The 20,149-nt window shown below is 40.3% G+C and overlaps 1 protein-coding gene across 1 annotated transcript in view; it reads right to left on the bottom strand.

Moving 5' to 3' along the window:
- ETNPPL (ethanolamine-phosphate phospho-lyase) overlaps positions 1–20,149 on the bottom strand; it is a 45,942-nt gene that overhangs the window by 1,966 nt on the left and 23,827 nt on the right. The window contains exons 6-11 of the mRNA XM_063919009.1: positions 19,563–19,679; positions 16,770–16,852; positions 14,828–15,053; positions 12,543–12,697; positions 9,505–9,594; positions 7,357–7,487 (exon numbers count right to left, since the gene is read on the bottom strand). Of these exons, the coding sequence (XP_063775079.1) occupies positions 7,357–7,487; positions 9,505–9,594; positions 12,543–12,697; positions 14,828–15,053; positions 16,770–16,852; positions 19,563–19,679 (802 nt within the window). The remainder of the gene's footprint in view (positions 1–7,356; positions 7,488–9,504; positions 9,595–12,542; positions 12,698–14,827; positions 15,054–16,769; positions 16,853–19,562; positions 19,680–20,149) is intronic.

The raw sequence follows: 20,149 nt of genomic DNA, 5'->3' as shown, positions 1-20,149 counted from the left end.
ATAGGAACTAGGATTAAGCATTACTTGTTGTGAACACACTATAGTTCAAATTCCTTTGTCCATTAAAGACAAACTGTAAAGAAAATTGAGCATCACCGCTCTTCAGATTTAACATTTATCTAACCTCATCACCATGCTTCTTCACTTTGTTATTAATACAACCAGAGAAACCACTTTTATCCATATGGCCTTTTGCTGATTATACACAACAATATGATGACAAGGATTGGTCATTCTGGATGTGGATGACAGCAAATCTATATTGATGAGGTCATTGACGTTACAGATTTTCAACCTGTCTGCTCAAAATCCAATTACATATGTATAGGTCACTACAAATATTTCAGGCTTTCACCAAAATCATGTAATGCGAACACAATTTAGGACGCCTGCAATTAATGGAATACTAACATGAGTATACGCATATATTTCCATTTGTATGCATCAATGCAATCCCACCACCCAGCTTCTCTGTCATCACTATCAATGCTGCCCAGTTACCACCCAGAGACACCCATTCTCAGAACCAAGCCCTTAGTCTAATAGGCCCTACACACTGGGCGATATGAGTGAAAGATGTGAACGATCTCGTTCATTTTTGAATGAGATACCGTTCATATCTTTCAGTGTGGAGGCACCAGTGATGAACGATGCGTGGCCCCGCGCTCGTTTATCGCTGGTGCCCCATCGCTTGTGCATGAAGGTCAATATGGACGATCTCATCGATATTTGCCTGCACTGCTATGGAGCCGGGTGATGGAGGGAGTGAAGAAACTTCACTCCCCCGTCACTGCCGCCCCTCCGCCGGGTCGCCCGTCGCCCGTATCCGCGCAGTGATGTAGGGCCCATTAGTGTATACAGTAGATCACCATTCTTTCCTATGTTTATGCTTTTCTCACACAAGGTGAGATTTATCAAAGCTTGGAGATATAGTGGGGAGCAATAAAGAGCTAACCAATCAGCTTCTAACTAAATAGATATCAACTGTACGGATTTTTGTACTAAAGTTTTGTTATGATACTGACAGCTGTTAAGAAAAATCTGAGCAATGTTGCAGATGGGTGTTTTCAGAATAATAAGGGATAGTTTTACATAATAACAGTTTATGTTATTTCAGATGAAATGATCTGCAGACTTGTGATCCCTGAATCTATTTAACAATGTGGGTAATCTGAGTGTTTAATGGCTTTTTTGAAAGTTGCATACACTTTAAACTAGAGAAAGAATCCTGGTACATTCTTGGCAAAGTAAATGCCCACAAAATCTCCCTAACCTTGTTTATTGCTGATTACTGTATACATCTCTGTCTTTTAATACACTACACTGAATCTCACTGACGTTCATGAAGATAACAATTTGATAACATTACAGACAATAACAAAAAGGAATGTTATTCTCTTCACAATTGCTCATCTTAACCGCCTATGTAATACATATAAATCGTAATAGATTAGATTGCCAAAGAACCACACCTACAGTTTTCCTGACCAATGTTTTTCTTTTAAGAAACATAACCTTTAGTTGCAACCTTGTCTACTGTATTTGTGTCATTACAAATTATACAGTATGTATATATATATATATATATATATATATATATAGAGTGAGAGAGAGAGAGAGAGAGAGAGAGAGAGAGAGAGGGTGCACGTAGATGTGACAATGGGGTCCCTTGCAAGAGCACCTGTAAGCCAACTTTTAAATAACATTCATTTTTAAACTTGCAGATAGATATTATTGAAATAATATAAAGGGGGCTTAGAGGACACATTATTAGGTGTAATGAGGCATATAGCCATTTGTACTTCACAAAATTATTTTTGCATTGGCACAGAGCTAGTGGGCTTCACGTCACGTCCTAGATTTTGAACAGGGCACAATTTTATGCTCATGCTGCACTTTGATGGAAAAAAATAATGTTACACTTTTGCTCAGGGCATATCTTAAGATATTTCCATCACTTCACATCCTGGTGGCTTCTTGTTTGCGGAGGCAGATTTAACAGACCACTTAACTCCACTGGCACAAAACCAAGGCATATTGTGGTGCGTATCAAGTTCACTTCATAAATCCCCCCGTGCATCTCAGATTTGAGTGAATGGCAGTATGGTCCCTTGAAAAAAATGTATTTTTGTGTACAATGTTGTAGTATATGGACCTGATATTACCTTCTAATGGTGCATCTTGAAGCCGTGGCTATTATCCAACTACTAGATTCTCGTTCCACATAGCCATTCATTGTTGGTTATCTACCTCCCTAACTGGCTACAACTATGATTAATAAACTAAAATATCTGGAAGCCTAATAAAGAAGTTATTAGGGGCCCTTACACTATGGGGGTAATTCCAAGTTGATCGCAGCAGGAAATTATTTAGCAGTTGGGCAAAACCATGTGCACTGCAGGGGGGACAGATATAACATGTGCAACTTGGAATTACCCCCTATGTGTGCATCGCAGTGCTGATCAATACAAAAATGAAAACACAGTCTCTCTCAGAATATGGCAGTTTGTGTTTGTTCAAACAAGATACAATGGTTTTATCTCACCAGAGCAGAACTTAGTGGTGGTTTGACTTATGGTGGATACAACTTACGCTGGAACAGTTTATCATGTCTGTGACACCACAGGTCTCAGCAACACTCTGTGGCTTTTCTTACTGGAACTGATGGCAGGGTAGTATTGAAATCTTTAGGGGGAACATTTGTTATACTATGTAGATCTTTAGTTAGACTTGAAGGGCAGTTGCTACTTCCAAATTGGTATTTACCCAGTCTACACATGTTACAGGAGCTTACGATCATTACCTTGGTCCTCTCTCTTTTTTTTTCACAACCAGTTGACTGAATAGTGGATAAATGGCCTCTTTCCCCTCTCTTCATAGCGGGACTGTCTTGGCTAATGTCTCTAGCTAATGGCAGCTCTTGCTTGCTATGTGGTACTTTTCCACTGGTCTCTCTCCATAATCTCCTCAGCTACTGTACTTCCTTCATCAGCACGCCAACAACAACATCCATGTCCTCTGTCTCTCCAGACTCCTAGCTCCTCCTCACTCACACTCATTGCCACAGAGAACTGTGTAGAACTCTGTGTAGAACTCCGACTTACAGCTTACAGGTGTCTACTCTCCTTAGATGCACTGCATATGTATCCAAACCTTTGACCACCCCAAAGTATACTATAGGGTGTAATCTTCTGTGCAGCTACAGTTCCAAATAGCATGTGGCAATGGGGCACCACTGAATGTGATGCCAGTGTGTTTACAGGGTATTACATCAATGAATCTCTGCTCATATATACAATTTTTCACAATCAGATGTACAGTAACACCACACATCTGAATCAAGTGCAGATAATACAACCAGCTTTGCTTAAAATGCCACTTGTATAAATGTAAAATAGGTTAAACTACAGAACAATGTTGTTAGCTTAGTGTATGTACCCAGGGCCGAAGTATGGGAGGGTCAACAGGGGCGATCGTCACGTGGCCCCCACACACCAGAGTCCCCACACACTGGCATAACTACAATATGTGCCATCGCCGATCTTCATTGTACTGGTGGGGAGCCCCAGAAGCACATATGTGCCTGCTGTCTGACTCTGTCTGTATGGGCTGCTAGAAGGGGACGGGAAAGAATGGTGTTGTGCCGCCCTCTGCTTCCACTGGTCTGTAGAGGTGGGGCGGAGGATGCTCCGGCTTTCACGCTGACAAGTGAGGGTGAAGGTGTACTGGCTGCTGCCGCTCTGTGGATGGAGGTGGTTTATGGTGAGGGTGCGTGGGGGGAAGGTGGGGCGGCAGGATAGAGGGTGTGTTGGACGCTGCGGCAGTATACTGTATGGATGGTTGGATTTGGTGGATTACAGTATGTACTAGCATTCCGCATGCTGGGGGGAGTCTAGGGGGTGTCTGTTACATGCTCCCTATGCTATGCTGTGCCCTCCTCCTAGCCCTTCTTAGATATGTGTATACATATACAATAGTAGGGTAATTGGCGCCTCTACTTAATTATGGTGTTAGACCATATATTCCATCAGTCCTCGCCACCTGAATAGGTGGAATATTGTATTCAGAATCAATATATAAAAGGTTCCACGAAATACAAATATTTATTAAAATACATAAAAGTACAGTATATGATGACAGCAAACGTCAATATTTGGACAATTATCCTTAGGGTGTGTACACACGGTGAGATTGGGACTTAACCGATTCTCACTGTGCGACAGGGGCCGGTCGGCACTTAGCCAGTATCGCAAGCACATAATGAGTGTGCTTGCGATACTGGTTCTGTGCGATTTTGGCTAAGTGTCAATCTTGACTATCTCTTCTATAGAGATAGTCAAGATTGACTTGCCTGCACAGTCTATTTTTTCTGCCGATGCCGACCGCGCAGGGCCGCGCATCGGCATCGAATCGGGATCGCAAGGTGACTGTCACCTTGCGATCTGCACTATCTTTTCTTCCGATTCTGACTATATAGTCAGAATCGGAAGAAAAGATCTCACCGTGTGTACACACCTTTAGAATCTCTTTGTTTGATTAATATACCTTGAAGGTCACAATAGATACAGATACTGTCTCTATTGTGACATTCAAGATATGTGAATCAAACTAAGAGATTCTAAGGATAATATACTTTTATGTATTTTAATAAATATTTGTATTTCGTGGAACCTTTTATACATTGATTGTGAATACAATATTCCAGCTATTCAGGTGGCGAGGACTGATGGAATATATGGTCTAGGACCATAATTAAGTAGAGGCGCCAATTACACTACTGTCGTATATGTATCCTATCAGTTCTTTCTAACAGGGAACTCAGTGTAATACGACTGCCCACAATCACTGTTACAGATTTAAGACACACTCACAACCACTTTACGCTCCCAGTATCCCTATAATTGGAGGTCTGATTCCCTTCTATTCTTAGGAATACACATCTCCCCTTCCACTTCCTCTCTATTTGACGTAAATATGCCCCCTTTAATCGAAGCTCTCCAATCGTTAACATCTTCTTGGTTATCCTATAAGATATCATGGCTTGGAAGATTAGCAGCGTTTAAAATGACACTCTTACCCAAACGCATGTATTTGTTTCGAACCATACCACTTGTATTTCCAAAACAATATTTGGATAAGTGCAAACTTATACTCTCCAAATATATTTGGAAATCTAATCCTCCTAAGTTAGCTCGTAATAGGACGATTCTACCTAAAAATCATGGAGGTCTCTTACTTCCAGATTTAACTTTCTATCAAGAAGCTTGCCTCCTTGCTTCTCTTAAGTATTGGAGGTCGACTCCCTCTTCTTCTACTTGGGTAACCATTGAAAAAAGTCAATGCTCAGAATACCCCTTAGAAGACCTTTTATTACCTCCCGAACATTTGCAGCCATCTCAATTATCCCTCCTTCCTTCCACAACTTCTTCTTTACGAGTCTGGGATAGTTTAACCTCTAAACTTACAGGATATAGCTCTCCATTTGCTGCCTTTTCCCTCGATGCCATCGTCAAATTAATACCTAATTTAAAGCTCTAATCTTGGACTTTCTGTCAGAGCCAAACGTTAGGAGACTTGCTCGATGGGAGGGTCTTGTTAACATTTTCCCAGTTACAAGACCATTTTTCACTCCCTTGTAAGGAAGTATATCACTATCTCCAAATTAGACACTGGTATAATAGTCTACCTAAATCTCAACAATCTCCTTGCCCTATAACTCAGTCAGTTTTATCGCGTATATCATTAACCACATCTACTAAAGACATCTCCTTTTGGTATAATGTGCTTTTACAATTACAGTAGTTCCATCCCAGAAATCTAATGCTCAACTTCGTTGGGAAGGAGATTTAGATGTTTCATTGTCTTGTCTGATGCACAGTGGGGTACTATCTATAATACTGCTTTCCACATGTCTAGATGTTTAAACCACACGGAGATGCACATTAAACTTCTTAATAGGCTATACTTAACTCCAGAAAAATTGCACAAATTCTGGCCTTCCTGCTCTAAGTATTGTTGGCGGAACTGTGGAGACATAGGTAATTTGTTTCATGTTTTTTTGGTCTTGCCCTAATTTACAAGAATTCTGGAAAGGGGTATTTGATTTAATTAACAAGGTCCTGAAAATGTCCCTCTTCCCTGTGCCTTCACTGGCTATGTTACACATTTATCCACCCGAAGTTCCGGTATGTCAAAGATATCTGCTTGGCCACATACTTATTGCCGCAAGGGCAACTGTGGCTCAAGCTTGGAAACTATCTACCCCTCCACCAGTAATGAAGGTTTCCCATAAGATACATTTCCATTTCCTTATGAAAACCGAGAACGTGCCTTATTCCTCCTCGGCCTCCACTCCTTCTATGAAGTGGATGTCTTGGCACGAATACACTACAGAAGGAGAGGGAGCGGAAATATTACCAAAGTCTTTTAGGACCTCCTCTTTACAGTTTAGCTTGAATGAAGCTCCCTCCTCTTAATGTACCGTACCGATACATTGGCTTGTTGTATGTTATATTCTGTTTTTGCAACTTTATTTCTCAGGGTAAATGCTGGTAGAGGTTTTGTTTCCACCATATCTTACCATTGCCTTTATATATACTAGTTGGTTGTATTCTTGATGATACATTTGTATATATCCCGCTTTACCCTATGTTTTGTGTTCCTCCCCTTCCTCCCCCCTGCTTCTTTTTTCTGTACCCCATTAATTGCATATTTTTCAATAAAAATTATTGATGTAAAACAAAACAAAAAGTAAAACAAAAAAAACCCACAAGAGTTTTGTCTTGTGTATATATATATATATATATATATATATATACACACACACACACACACACACACACACACACACACTGTGCTCTTACATATATATATATATATATATACACACACACACACACACACACACACACACACACACACATATAGTCCAGCAAACCTCATACAGTATGTCTATGCTTTAAACTCCCAGGTATATATACACACACACACACACACACACACACACACACACACACACACATGTTCGGGTTTAATTCCATTCTAAACAGTGACAGCATATTTCTTAATAGCCACATTCCTTACAGTGGATGTATACATGATATATACATATATATATATATATATATATATTAGAGATGAGCGGTTTCGGTTTTACTCGGATTTACTCGGTTCTCAAAACGGCATCTTATTGGCACACGGATGTCACGTGTTTTGGATAGCCAATCAGATGCCGTTTTGAGAACCGAGTAAATCCGAGTAAAACCGAATCCGCTCATCTCTAATAAATATATATATATATATATATATATATATATATATATATATATATTTATATCACTATGCTCATTTCTATACCTGTCAGAAATTCATCAATGGCATCCACCACCATCTTAGCATCTTCCTTTGTAAAGCACATGGGAGGCTTGAACTTGAGAACATTCCTGTATGGGCCATCCGCGCTGAGAAGGATCCGTTTTTCCTTTAATCTAACAAAGATATCACACATTTTTTATTTTCTTCAGTAGTATTGGGAATACAAAATGGTAAAATACAGTAGGAATGCAAAAGGGCTGCTTTATTATAAATAGTTACAATATACAGTATATGTTGTTTTGGTGAGCTTCATGTGAATGGTCAAATTTTCTTATTTATACCATAACACTAAGTCATGGGGTATGCCTGTGCAATATGGTTACAGGATCTTTATTTGGCTGGCTACCTGTGACTTGCCCATTTTAGGACAACAGAGCATAGCAGTGCACACATACAAAGGTCACTACTAGCAACTGCAATCTATCAGCCTTGTCTGTACATACACTCATATAATATGTGCACAAAGTGCAGGATGTTATACATAAACAACCAAGAAAAGCATGTTGCATGTTACTCCATCTGTGGGTTGTAACCGAGGGTTTGATCATCTATAATTGCCAATACTTGTTTAAGTGACTTTGAAATTAATGTAAATACAGCCAAGCTGTTGCCAATCAGTACAGTATAGCAATCAAGGACTAGATTAACCTGTAGCCAATCAGAGCATTATAAGTTAGCCTTAACTAAGCCAACATGTATGTAATATGTCATTGATAGATTTCAAAGAGCTAGCTAGACCAATCCGTAGCCAGTCAGTACACAGAAGTTAAGGGAGTAAACGTTACAAAGGCGTATTATATTGCCCTTATGGCAAGGAAAACAGCAACTTACAGTTGATGACAGTATAGGACAAGTACAGGGTAAATAAACATAGTTACATCAGCAGATGACACTGGAATAAGTATCAGGTGGCAGAAGACTGCTGGAGTTGATGCAGTTGAAGATTATTAAAGTAAGCTGATACTTATTCCAGTGTCATCTGCTGATGTAACTATGTTTATTTACCCTGTACTTGTCCTATACTGTCATCAACTGTAAGTTGCTGTTTTCCTGTTTGATTATTCATGTACTCTGTAATTGGGCGCTGCGGAACCCTTGTGGCACCATATAAATAAAGGATAATAATAATAATAATAATAATAATAACTGATAAAGAACAGGATACATAATGTAATAATATCTGGGTTACAGTAAATTCAGTCTGACTCATGTTAATGTTAGAGATCCTGTGCAATTTACTAAAATAACTTTGACTTGTTCCGAATGTTAGAGTGTGCTTTAAGCCTCAGCCCTTATAAGAGATATTTGGCAATCTGCAAATGCCGCATAGATCACATAGTTTAGCCATTATTGGCCCCTGGGCATGTGTGAAAAATTCTGATAAACGCTATGGTGCGTGCATTATACAGAGTGTACTCCAGTGGAGTATCTATAATGGGTGCAATGTGTGCGATGTACACGGGCCCCTGGGTCCAGAGGAAGCCCACACACTGCACCCGTTTCTTCTATACTCACCTTTCCAGCGTCCATCGGTGACTGTGTGTGGGCCCCCTCCGCCGCTGCTAGCGCACTGAGCACAGTGCCAGAGTCTACAGCGAATGCGCAGGACTCCCAAAAAATGGCCACCGCGCATGTGCAGTAGTTAAATTGGTCTCCGGAACATAGCGGGCGCCACGTTCCAGAGACCTGCACATGTTGAAAGCCCCTGGTCTGAACCCACATCATAGAATATTTTTGATACTGTCAAGTACCAACACAACTAAGTTCTAAGGCAGTGCTTGTAATACACATTCAGCAATATTACATTACATGACCACCAAAGATAGCACACGTTTATCACAGTGTATTGTGTCCTTTTGTGTTTTACTAATAGTAAGAAGAATGTACTCTCCACTCACTGCTAACTGTATTATTTACATAGTACAAATTCTACTCTAATCTATTAACTATGCTAACCAGGTAAGCAAAACATCTACATTGAAAATTACTGATTATCATTTCATATCCTGGGACATGGAGACACAGAGCCTTGACAGAATACTGTATTCTAGGCTTGGGCCTCCCAAGGGAACCAATTTTCTATTAGAGAACTTTTGTATCAGTATTAAGATCAGTTATCAGTACACTTACTTATATATAATATGGAGGGCTTCGGCTGTAGCTGGGGTCTTCAGTTGTCTGTCTTTAACCAAGTCTACACCAATAAACAATCCAACACCCCTATGGAAATAAAGAAATGTATTGTGAAATAATATTTCATCATCTCATTGAAATGCATGTACAGTACATTGGGGGTCATTCTGAGTTGTTCGCTCGTTGACGATTTTCGCAACGGAGCGAGTAAGGCGAAAATGCGCATGGTACGCAGTGCGCATGCGCTAAGTATTTTTGCTCAAAACTTAGCAGATTTACTCACGTCCGAACAAAGAATTTTCATCGTTGAAGTGATCGGAGTGTGATTGACAGGAAGTGGGTGTTTCTGGGCGGAAACTGACCGTTTTCAGGGAGTGTGCGGAAAAACGCAGGCGTGTCAGGGAAAAACGCGGGAGTGTCTGGAGAAACGGGGGAGTGGCTGGCCGAACGCTGGGCGTGTGTGTGACGTCAATCCAGGAATTAAACGGCCTGAGCTGATCGCAATCTGTGAGTAGGTCTGGAGCTACTCAGAAACTGCAATTCTGCTCATCTTTCGTTCGCTATTCTGCTAAGCTAAGATACACTCCCAGAGGGCGGCGGCCTAGCGTGTGCAATGCTGCTAAAATCTGCTAGTGAGCGAACAACTCGGAATGACCCCCATTATGCAATGCAGAAAGAAACCGCAAGCGCTACTTTAAGAATTTCCTTATGCTGCTGTAACCCTTTTATCCCATTAAGGATTGTGCTCATATTAAAATCAGGACCATTATAGTAGATGGAGAGATGTATTTACTGCAATTAAGCACATGATCACAGAAATGTCTGTGTATTTGTCACTTTTGTATACAGCAATCAGCTGTAGATGTTTGTTAAGTCACATAAGCTGGTTTTACTCTGCAGGAAACAGTCAATTTCAGAGTATTTTTCCTGCTGGAAATATAACTGCTCTTGTGACAGGTGCAGGATAAATAACATTCATTTATTGTAAGCAACTTGCAGAGTTGTAACTAGGCATTTTGGTGCCCTGTGCCATATTTTAAGCAAAAAGGGGAAAGGGAAAGAGGTGTGGTCACACTACAGTATCCCCAATTTACATTATGCCACACAGTGGTGCCCCTTATTCACAGTACACCACACAGTTGTACAGTAGTGTCCCTTATATACATTACGCCACACAGTAGTAGTGTCCCTTATATACATTACGCCACACAGTAGTAGTGTCCCTTACACAGCAGGTGAGAACCATTTGGCCCATCTAGTCTTCCCTATTAGGGTGTAGTTATTAAATTAGGGTTTAGAGTTGGATTAAGGGTTGGGTTAGGGGATTGGTTAGGGTATTAACATTAGAGTATTAGGGTCAGGGTTCAGATTAAAGCTAAGGTTTGAGGTGTTAGTGTTAGGGTAATAGGATTTATTGTGAGGGTTAGGGGTATTAGTGTTAAGGTTTAGGATTAAGGGTGAAGGGTGTTAGTGTTTGGGTTAGGATTAATAATAATAAAAATACATTAATTTATATAGCACTCCAATAGGACCCAAGGCGCTTAAGTGTGAGTGTTAAGGTATAGTATTAGGGATTAGGATTAAGGTTGAGGGTTAGGGTACTAGTGTTAGGGTATTAGGATTAAGGGTGAGGGTTATTATACTGTATATTATAGAAACAGGGAATTTGACGGCAGATTAAATTAGAGTAAATTTAGTGTTTTACATAGAAACATAGAATTTGACGGCAGATAAAAATCACATGTTCCATCCAGTCTGCCCTCTAGAGTTAAAGTACAGTATTAGGATTAGTTTAGGGGTTAGGGTATCAGGGTTCATTTTGCAGTTTAGGTTAGAGGATAGTGTATTAAGGATAGGGTAGTAGTAATAATAATAATAATAATAATCATCATCATCGTCATCATCATCATCATCAGAATAATAATTTTATTTATATAGAGCTCTTTCTCCAATAGGCCTCAAGTTATTTACAGACATCAAAAACATAGCACATGGTACAAAGAATTTAGTATTACAGCAAGTCAAAAAACCACACAGAAATAAAGTGGGAAACAGAGAGAATAGGCATAATGCAAGGTTGGAGGAGTCATTTTGGGTAATAAATTCCATGGGCTATACAGTATATTCCACCCACAAAAGGTACCTGACAACCATCGTAGAAACATAGAATTTGACGGAATATAAGAATCAAAAACTATATTTTCTTTATATTTTGCATATACATTTCTTTCTTCTTTAGTTTCTGGGACCCCATGTAAGAAAAAATGTATACTAGTATAGGGTGAGGGCTGAAGATCAACCAAAGATGGTCTGGGTGTAATAATCATTGGACCAAATGATTGTAGTAGTAGTGCCCTTTACACATTATGCCCACAGTAGTAATGCCCCTTACACATTATGCCCACAGTAGTAATCCCCCCTTACACATTATGCCACAGAGTAGAAATGCTTTCCTTACACATTATGTAACACAGTAGAGCCCCCCCCCCTTCACATAATGGCACACAGTAGTAATCCCTGGTAATACCCACACCCCCTTTACACATTATGCCACACAGCGCCCCCCCCCCCAGCTCTCCTTCCTAAATGCAGCACGTATTTGACACTAACAGAATGTGTGTCTGGACTCTTAACTTCATAAAGACGGGTGCTGTGATGGAGATTAGAGTGAGTCAGGAGTCACATAAAAATTGAAGCAGCTGGTTTTGCCCCTGGGTTGTCCTGTGCCCGCCCTAGTTATGGTCTTGGCAATTTAATTTAGCTGTAGTCTCTCCGGTCCCAAAAGCTGCTTACTGATTTTTAATGCCCATTAGAACATGACTATTCCTAGGGATTAGAGGGGGGGAGGGGGGGTCATTTCAGACAGTAAAATGGTTGGGCCCCACCTCTTATTCCCTAGTTTAGTCACTCTGGATGTACTGTTATCTGAAATATATTTGATCCAAAAGATGAACCACTGACATGTTTGTCCAGCAGCAAGGTGTCCTTGATAAGTACATACAGATATTATTGCACATTTTGCAGAAACCAGTCACCTGATATCTCCTATCAGCTGATGTTTTTCTTTTTGCTCCTGCAGCAGCTCCACCAGATAGTTTCCTACTATGGTTGCATTTTCTTGCAGATTTTCCTTTGCAATAACATCTAGCACAGCTAAGCCAATAGCACAAGATACTGGATTTCCTCCAAACTGCATAAAAACAACATTGATTGAAAACAAAGTAAAGAGATCAGTATTTAAAAGAAATATGTATTTTAAATTAAAATAAATATAAATCAGCTGATGCAGAGTTGAATTTATTCCCATCTGCATAGCATAACTTGTGTGAATTCATGCTCTGAAAATGACACCACACAGTCTGATTGAATCTATATTTACCATTGGAGAGGTGGAACAGAGGTATGAGGATATGTACTCAGTTCTCATATAGGACACACTCACACAACAGAGGCTCATGCAGAATGGCACTTTTTTATAGGACAAGTACACAATGATTATGGTGCCTTGTAGTAAACTAGGCACCTTTTCTGCCAACACAGAGGTGCAGTGTAGTAGTCCATGCTTAGGGGTGTGGCCAGCCTCCAAAGGGGGTGTGGTCAGGCCCTCATTCCGAGTTGATCGCTCGCTAGCTACTTTTTGCAGCCGTGCAAACGCATAGTCGTCGCCAACAGGGGTGTGTATTTTCGCACTGCAAGTGTGCGAACTCTTGTGCAGCCGAGCGGGACGAAAAAGTTTTTAGCAGTTTCTGAGTAGCTTTGGACTTACTCAGCCCTTGCGATCACTTCAGTCTTTTTGGTCCCGGAATTGACGTCAGACACCCGCCCTGCAAACGCTTGGACATGCCTGCATTTTTCCAAACACACCCAGAAAACGGTCAGTTGACACCCATAGACGCCCTCTTCCTGTCAATCTCCTTGCGATCGACCATGCGAATGGATTCTTTGTTAAATCCATCGCCCAACAACGATTCACTTTGTACCCGTACGGCACGCCTGCGCATTGCAGTGCATACGCAGTAGTAATCTGTTCGCTGCGCTGTGAAAAACGGCAGCGAGTGAACAACTTGGAATGACTCCACCTTATCCCTAGCGGAGGGGGTGGGCCCTCAGGCAGTGGGGCCCACCGGGGGTTTTCCCTTTACCCTTGTGGGCCAGTCCTGCCCTACAGTGTGCACCTCTCAAAGTGCGTACAGCCCTGCATATGTGTATACTATTTATCAAAGCACCTTTCTTTTGGGTAATGTACAATTTTACTTCCATTTCTAATCAGACTTAAAATGTCATCCGTAAGTGTCAATGCATCCATGAAAAGTTGTTTTCTACTTGGTGCCTGGATAACTATAGCACAGACAAGAGCAACATGGCCTGGAGCTGAGAAAGATCAAAGGGGAGATGTACTAAGCCTTGAAAAGTAATAAATTCATTGTGATAAAGTACAGTACCAGCCAAGCAGCTCCTAACTGCCATATTACAGGCTGGGTTTGAAAAATGACAGTTAGGAGCTGGTTGGCTGGTACTTTATCACTGTGCAATTTATCCCTTTTCAAGGCTTAGTACATCTCCCCCTTAGGGGCTATTGTGAGATGCAGAGAAGGTGTGACCAGTGCTGTGTAGGAGTGACCAATGACAAGTGGTTATGTACACCTCCTCCTGCACTATCAGTACCAATGTCTCCCAGAGTAAGTAAATGTAGAAAAATTGCACCATTTTGTGAGGAAAAGAGAACTACAATTTTAATACTTATGATTTATGGCTGACTGTGTGGCCTGCTGGGTGTCTGGTCATCATCAAGCTACCAAGATGATGAGCCTATTTTTATGTGGAGGCCTGTAGTCCAATCCACTCCATTGTTAATCTGGCCCTGCGTAGGCAACAGTTTTAACTTCTTCAGCTCCTCTTTCATTGACTTTGACAACCAGAAAGAGTCATTTGGTAATGTCATGTAACAAGTATTGGAAAACAAATGACAGAAACAGCAGTATATGATGTCTATAGACATCAGTTTATCATAAATGCTGCCTTAGGCCATCAATTAACATGTCATAAATTTGCAATGGTACACCACACATATTCATGTTTTTTTGCTCGAAACTCTGACTGACTGTAAAAACTAGTAGACTAACTAGCATGAAGGCAATAACCTTTTTTCTACTGTCACTTTAAGTAGTGCCGCCCTAGCCATGTCACTCTAGAGCCTATGTGACAATGGGCCACACATGACAAATGTACTAATAAATGGTATGTGCTTTAAAAGTTACCATAGTTCTCACTTCTTGGAGTATAAAAGTACTCATCTGCGCTAGTTGCTTTTAAAATTTACCGTGTTAAAATATTCCAGTCCGGTGGCTCCGAAGGCTTCTGCTATTTCTCTGGTTGTCACAACACAAGACATAGGGTGTCCATTGCCAATTGGCTTTCCCATAGTGACAATGTCTGGTACAAAATCTTCTCCCTGTAGCTGAAAACTCCAGAAATGTTTTCCAACTCGTCCAAATCCAACCTGCACCTCATCTGCTATAAAGACACCACCTGCTTGGTGTACATACCTAAAAATAGAAGACTACACTAACAATGGTTCATGCAAATGAGATGCAATATACATGCGATAAGCTCAGAGAGTGCTTTGATATTCAGGTTCATTCATCTTAACACCTATAAAAAATAGAGAAAATGTTCACTGTGCAAAATATTCAATGCCCAAAGTAATTTCACTGAATATCTACAAGTTGAACAAAAATAAACCATACGTGCTACAGTATGTAAACAAACAGTAAATTGGTACATGCCAAAAAAGCTTAACTGCAGTTCCAGCCTCAGATGTGTGGATTGGTGTCACTACTAGGCAATTAACAGTCCCATTGCATGAAAATTCTGCCACACTCAGTGGCCTATTTATAAAGTAAATTCTGTCCATAACCATGCAGAAAGGCAGAATCACGCTACTTAAGACTATAGAGCGGGAGATATCAGACATATCTCTTAAGGGGGGACTCACGGAGCGATCGCTGCTTAAAATCTAAGCAATCTGACTAGATTGCTTAGATTTTAAGCAGCGATCACTCCGTGTGTACCCCTCACAGCGATAGCGATGCGCAGCCCCACGCATCGCTATCGCTGGTGCTAGATTGGCCTGCATGCAGGCCAATCCAGCAGGTCGCTCACTTCACCCGCTGGGTGAAATGAGCGCCCCCCCGTCTCCCCCCCGCACGCTCAGCACACATCGCGCTGTGCTGAGCGGGGGGAGAGATGTGTGCTGAGCGGTTCACTCAGCACACATCTCTCTCCATATCGTGCCGTGAATACGGCCCTATACTTTCTCAATCTTAACAGAAGTGCATTCTATGGGATAGTATTATGGGACTATTTCACAAGCTTTGCAGCTTATCTCCGTGAGCTAACGGCATCTGAAGAAGGTAAAGGCCAGTACTCACGGCCCGATGCTGGAGAGATGTGTGCTGAGCGAACCGCTCAGCACACATCTCTCCCGGCGCTCAGCACAGCGCGATCTGTGCTGAGCGTGCGGGGGGAGACGGGGGGGGGGGGGCGCTCACTTCACCCAGCGGGTGAAGTGAGCGACCCGCTAGATTGGCCTGCATGCAGGCCAATCTAGCAGCAGCGATAGCGATGCGCGGGGCTGCGCATCGCTATCGCTGTTAGGGCTACACACGGAGCGATCTTGCTGAAAATCTAAGCAATCTAGTCAGATTGCTTAGATTATCGCTCCGTGTGTACCCCCCTTTAGCCTGCTTTCCTCAATGGGGGAAGTCTGGCTAGAAAAGGATCTTCTGACCTGGTGGGAAAGAATTCATCCCAATGAACATATCAATTATTTTGCTTTTCATATGTGTGACCTGATGGGTCCGGACCAGAAGTAATGTGACTATGGGGTCTATTTACTAAGCCTTGGATGGAGATAAAGTGGACGGAGATAAAGGACCAGCCAATCAGCTTATAGCTGCCATGTCACAGACTGGGTTTGAAAAATGACAGTTAGGAGCTGATTGGCTGGTACTTTATCTCCATCTACTTTATCTCCATCCAAGGCTTAGTAAATATAGTAAATAGCAAACCTATGACCTATGTCAACTAGCAATTTAATTTTTGCTGAATGTCATAACAGGTTCTTATTGGATCTCATGTCCCAGCACTTTCCCCATGGAAATCTTATTTACTATACAAACAGTATGATAAATACTGGCCTCATTAAAATACCCTTAACTAAAGTAAGAGGAAGTCATTTTTTTCTTAGCCTGGATACATACTCTGCCACTTTTTTGAAGTAGCCAGGTGGTGGGATAATTTGGCCTCCACAGCTCTGCATGGATTCAGCAATGAAGGCAGCAATCTATATAAGAGAAGAGGACATCAGGGGAAAGTTCTACCTTCTAAACTATATAACAATTCTTGAATCCAGGGTTTGAAGTCTTTTGTGGACTTCAAAGTATACCAAAACCAATCATGAAATCACAACTAAGTTTGGCATCGCGTTCTGGTAAGATGGTTAGTAAATGGATTGGACAGTCATTAATCATTACTGCTTCATTGTCACTTTTCATCAGCGAGGAAGCCCTCCATTAACTGCACAACAAAACAAACAAACATAGCCTATATAGCAGCTGTATACCAATACATGAGCACTTTCTAGCTCTGAAATGGAAAATCAACATTATAATAGAAACAAAACAAAACATTGAAATATTATTGCACAGATCAGTTGTACTACAGTCTTCAACATTAAGCAGACTATGGATACATTTTTCCTTGTAATTTCTGGTTAATTCCCTATGAATCTATTGGGGGTTTTCCAACTTCATTTTTGAGGGTTAACTTTTTGAGGGTTAACTCGGCATACCATATATGTGACCCTCAAGAATGATAGCTGTAATTGACATGCAATAGTAATTAACAGAGAGACGTTCAGTTAAGCAGATATAGGCATTCCCAACCTCAGTCCTAAAGGCACACTAACAGTCCAGGTTTTAGTGATATCCATGCTTAAACACAAAATTAGTATCTCATTTATTTTAATTAAATCATCTGTGCCTAAGCCTGGAGATCCCTAAAACCTGCACTGTTAGTCTGCCTTGACGACCATGGTTGGAATTGCCTGGTCTATAGTAAGGTACTGACACCTGAAACATGGTAAGATCAAAAGAAATCTCTAATTAAACCTTTAAACGCTGAAAGGACATGTAAGCTAAGACACATTGAACAGACATTCGTAAAAATTACAATTATAAAAAGCATTTGCTTTTCTTTTTAAGCACTGGTGGGCACGGGGTCATCCAGTGATTGCTGGAAACACAAATTTGAGCAATAATGTGTGAATGGTGTGAATGAAGAAATATATATATATATATATATACTATAATCGAAGATAGGCACTACTGTGCAACATCGTGAGGAGTTTCCAAAGTAGGTGAGACATTAGTCTTTAGCACAGCTTGGTCAGCAACTGGGTAACGTCATCAACATCTAAAATATGTAAAAGGGGAGAAAAAAGGAAAAAACTGACCATTAGTAAGAAGGTTAGGTAAGGTGTGTGAAAGACAGGTCATTGATCCATATAAGCCTTAGAACAAAAGAAGTGTATTTTACTGTGCAATGTCAGTCTCAAACAATTAGAACATTCAGAAAACTTAATACGCAGAGTATGAAACAAATGTTTTGGCAGTTCTTGCTTGATAATCATCCTTTTGTTTAGAAACTGAATGCAATTCTTTCTTTCCCGGTTGCAAAGGCTTGCTCTAAAGCCAGGAAAAACAAACTATGTGTATGCATTGGTCCTGTTTACTGTACTTTCAGGATGAGATCATGCTACTTTTCTACATAATACAGGTTGAGTATCCCTTATCCAAAATGCTTGGGACCATAGGTATTTTGGATATGGGATTTTTCCGTATTTTGGAATAATTGCATACCATAATGAGATATCATTATGATGGGACCTAAGTCTAAGCACAGAATGCATTTATGTTTCATATACACCTTATACACACAGCCTGAAGGTAATTTTAGCCAATATTTTTTATAACTTTGTGCATTAAACAAAGTGTGTGTACATTCACACAATTCATTTATGTTTCATATACACCTTATATACACAGCCTGAAGGTCATTTAATACAATATTTTTATTAACTTTGTGTATTAAACAAAGTTTGTGTACATTGAGCCATCAGAAAACAAAGATTTCACTATCTCACTCTCACTCAAAAAAGTCCGTATTTCGGAATATTCCGTATTTCGGAATATTTGGATATTGGATACTCAACCTGTATTAATAAAGTTTTGCATTTAAATTACTTTAGCTTTCATCTCAAATTTTGTTTCCACTTTTGATGGTTTTAAACGAATAAATGTTAAAATTAACTGAGTGGTGCAGTTAAATAGCTCATACTTTTTTTTTATTCACTTATTTAATTATAAAATACCTTTTTTATGAAAAATTGGATAACAGAAGAGGACACCGACAGCATACTGATTGCCCAAACGTTGTATGGAACAGATGATTATTACACAATAGTGTGCAATCCATTGCCTTGGCAGACCAGTGCTTATAATTGGCAGACTACCGCCTATTATTAAGGGACTAAAACAGATCATAGGATATACTTGTGTGTTTTATCAGCTGCGTCAGACCTTTAACTATAGTCATTAAAGAATTTGCAATAATAACTCCAATTTCAACAGAGTATCGATTCTCATACAATTTCGGATGGGGAACACCCTGGCCAAGGACAGGAACATTTAGGAGACTACGAAAATAAACATGTTAGAAGAGAACTTTCATTGTATAACATATAATGATTATATTTTATTATGTATATGTAAGGTTGCTATGTCAAATATAACCTTTATTTAGATAAAGAATACATAGTCCAAATTAGAATATCACTGTAAAGTTAGTGATTAGTTTCTAAATATAATTCAATTCTATTTTTTGCACATTGTACTGATACACAATCACTTTTTAAATAGAATTCACTAAAACATATGGAAAAGTACTACATGAAATGAAATCGTATGCTTTAGCAGAATGGCTACTTCACCAACCTGTCGGTTATTCTGCTGAGCTTCTCTGATGATGTCATTCACCTCCTCGGCATATGCTGCTCCTGGATCAGGATGCTCTTCCCTATATTTACCCCTATAGGTATCAGGAGATGGAGCCTGCAACATCCAAACAAGAGTATTCACAAAACAGATGATCAAAAGCCAAAAACCTAACTTGTGACATTTTAAAATACTGTAGTTGTCTCATATAATCTAGGTTTAGTTAAGCACATTGTCTATCTAGGGTGTGGTATGGAAGGTCGACCACACTTAGGTTGACAGTGTCTAGGTCGACTACTATTGGTCGACAGTAACCAGGTCGACAGGGTTTCTAGGTCTACATGTTCTACGTCGACAGGTCAAAAGATCGACATGAGTTTTTTCTTTTTTGGGGTGTCGTTTTCTCCGTACAGTGACCGGGAACCCCAATTAGTGCGCCGTGTCCCCGCTTCGGGCAAGGTGCCTCACTTCACTCGGCACAGGTTACTATTCCCAATCGTAGTCCACGTGGATCGTTAAGTATGAAAAAGTTCAAAAAAAGAAAAAAATTGCGAAAAACCATTGTCGAGCATTTGACCTGTCGACCT

Source organism: Pseudophryne corroboree, chromosome 1, assembly GCF_028390025.1.
Source record: "Pseudophryne corroboree isolate aPseCor3 chromosome 1, aPseCor3.hap2, whole genome shotgun sequence".
NCBI classification, from domain to species: domain Eukaryota; kingdom Metazoa; phylum Chordata; class Amphibia; order Anura; family Myobatrachidae; genus Pseudophryne; species Pseudophryne corroboree.
Note: the sequence above shows the minus strand (reverse complement) of the source record. Positions and strands in the feature narration are given on the sequence as shown.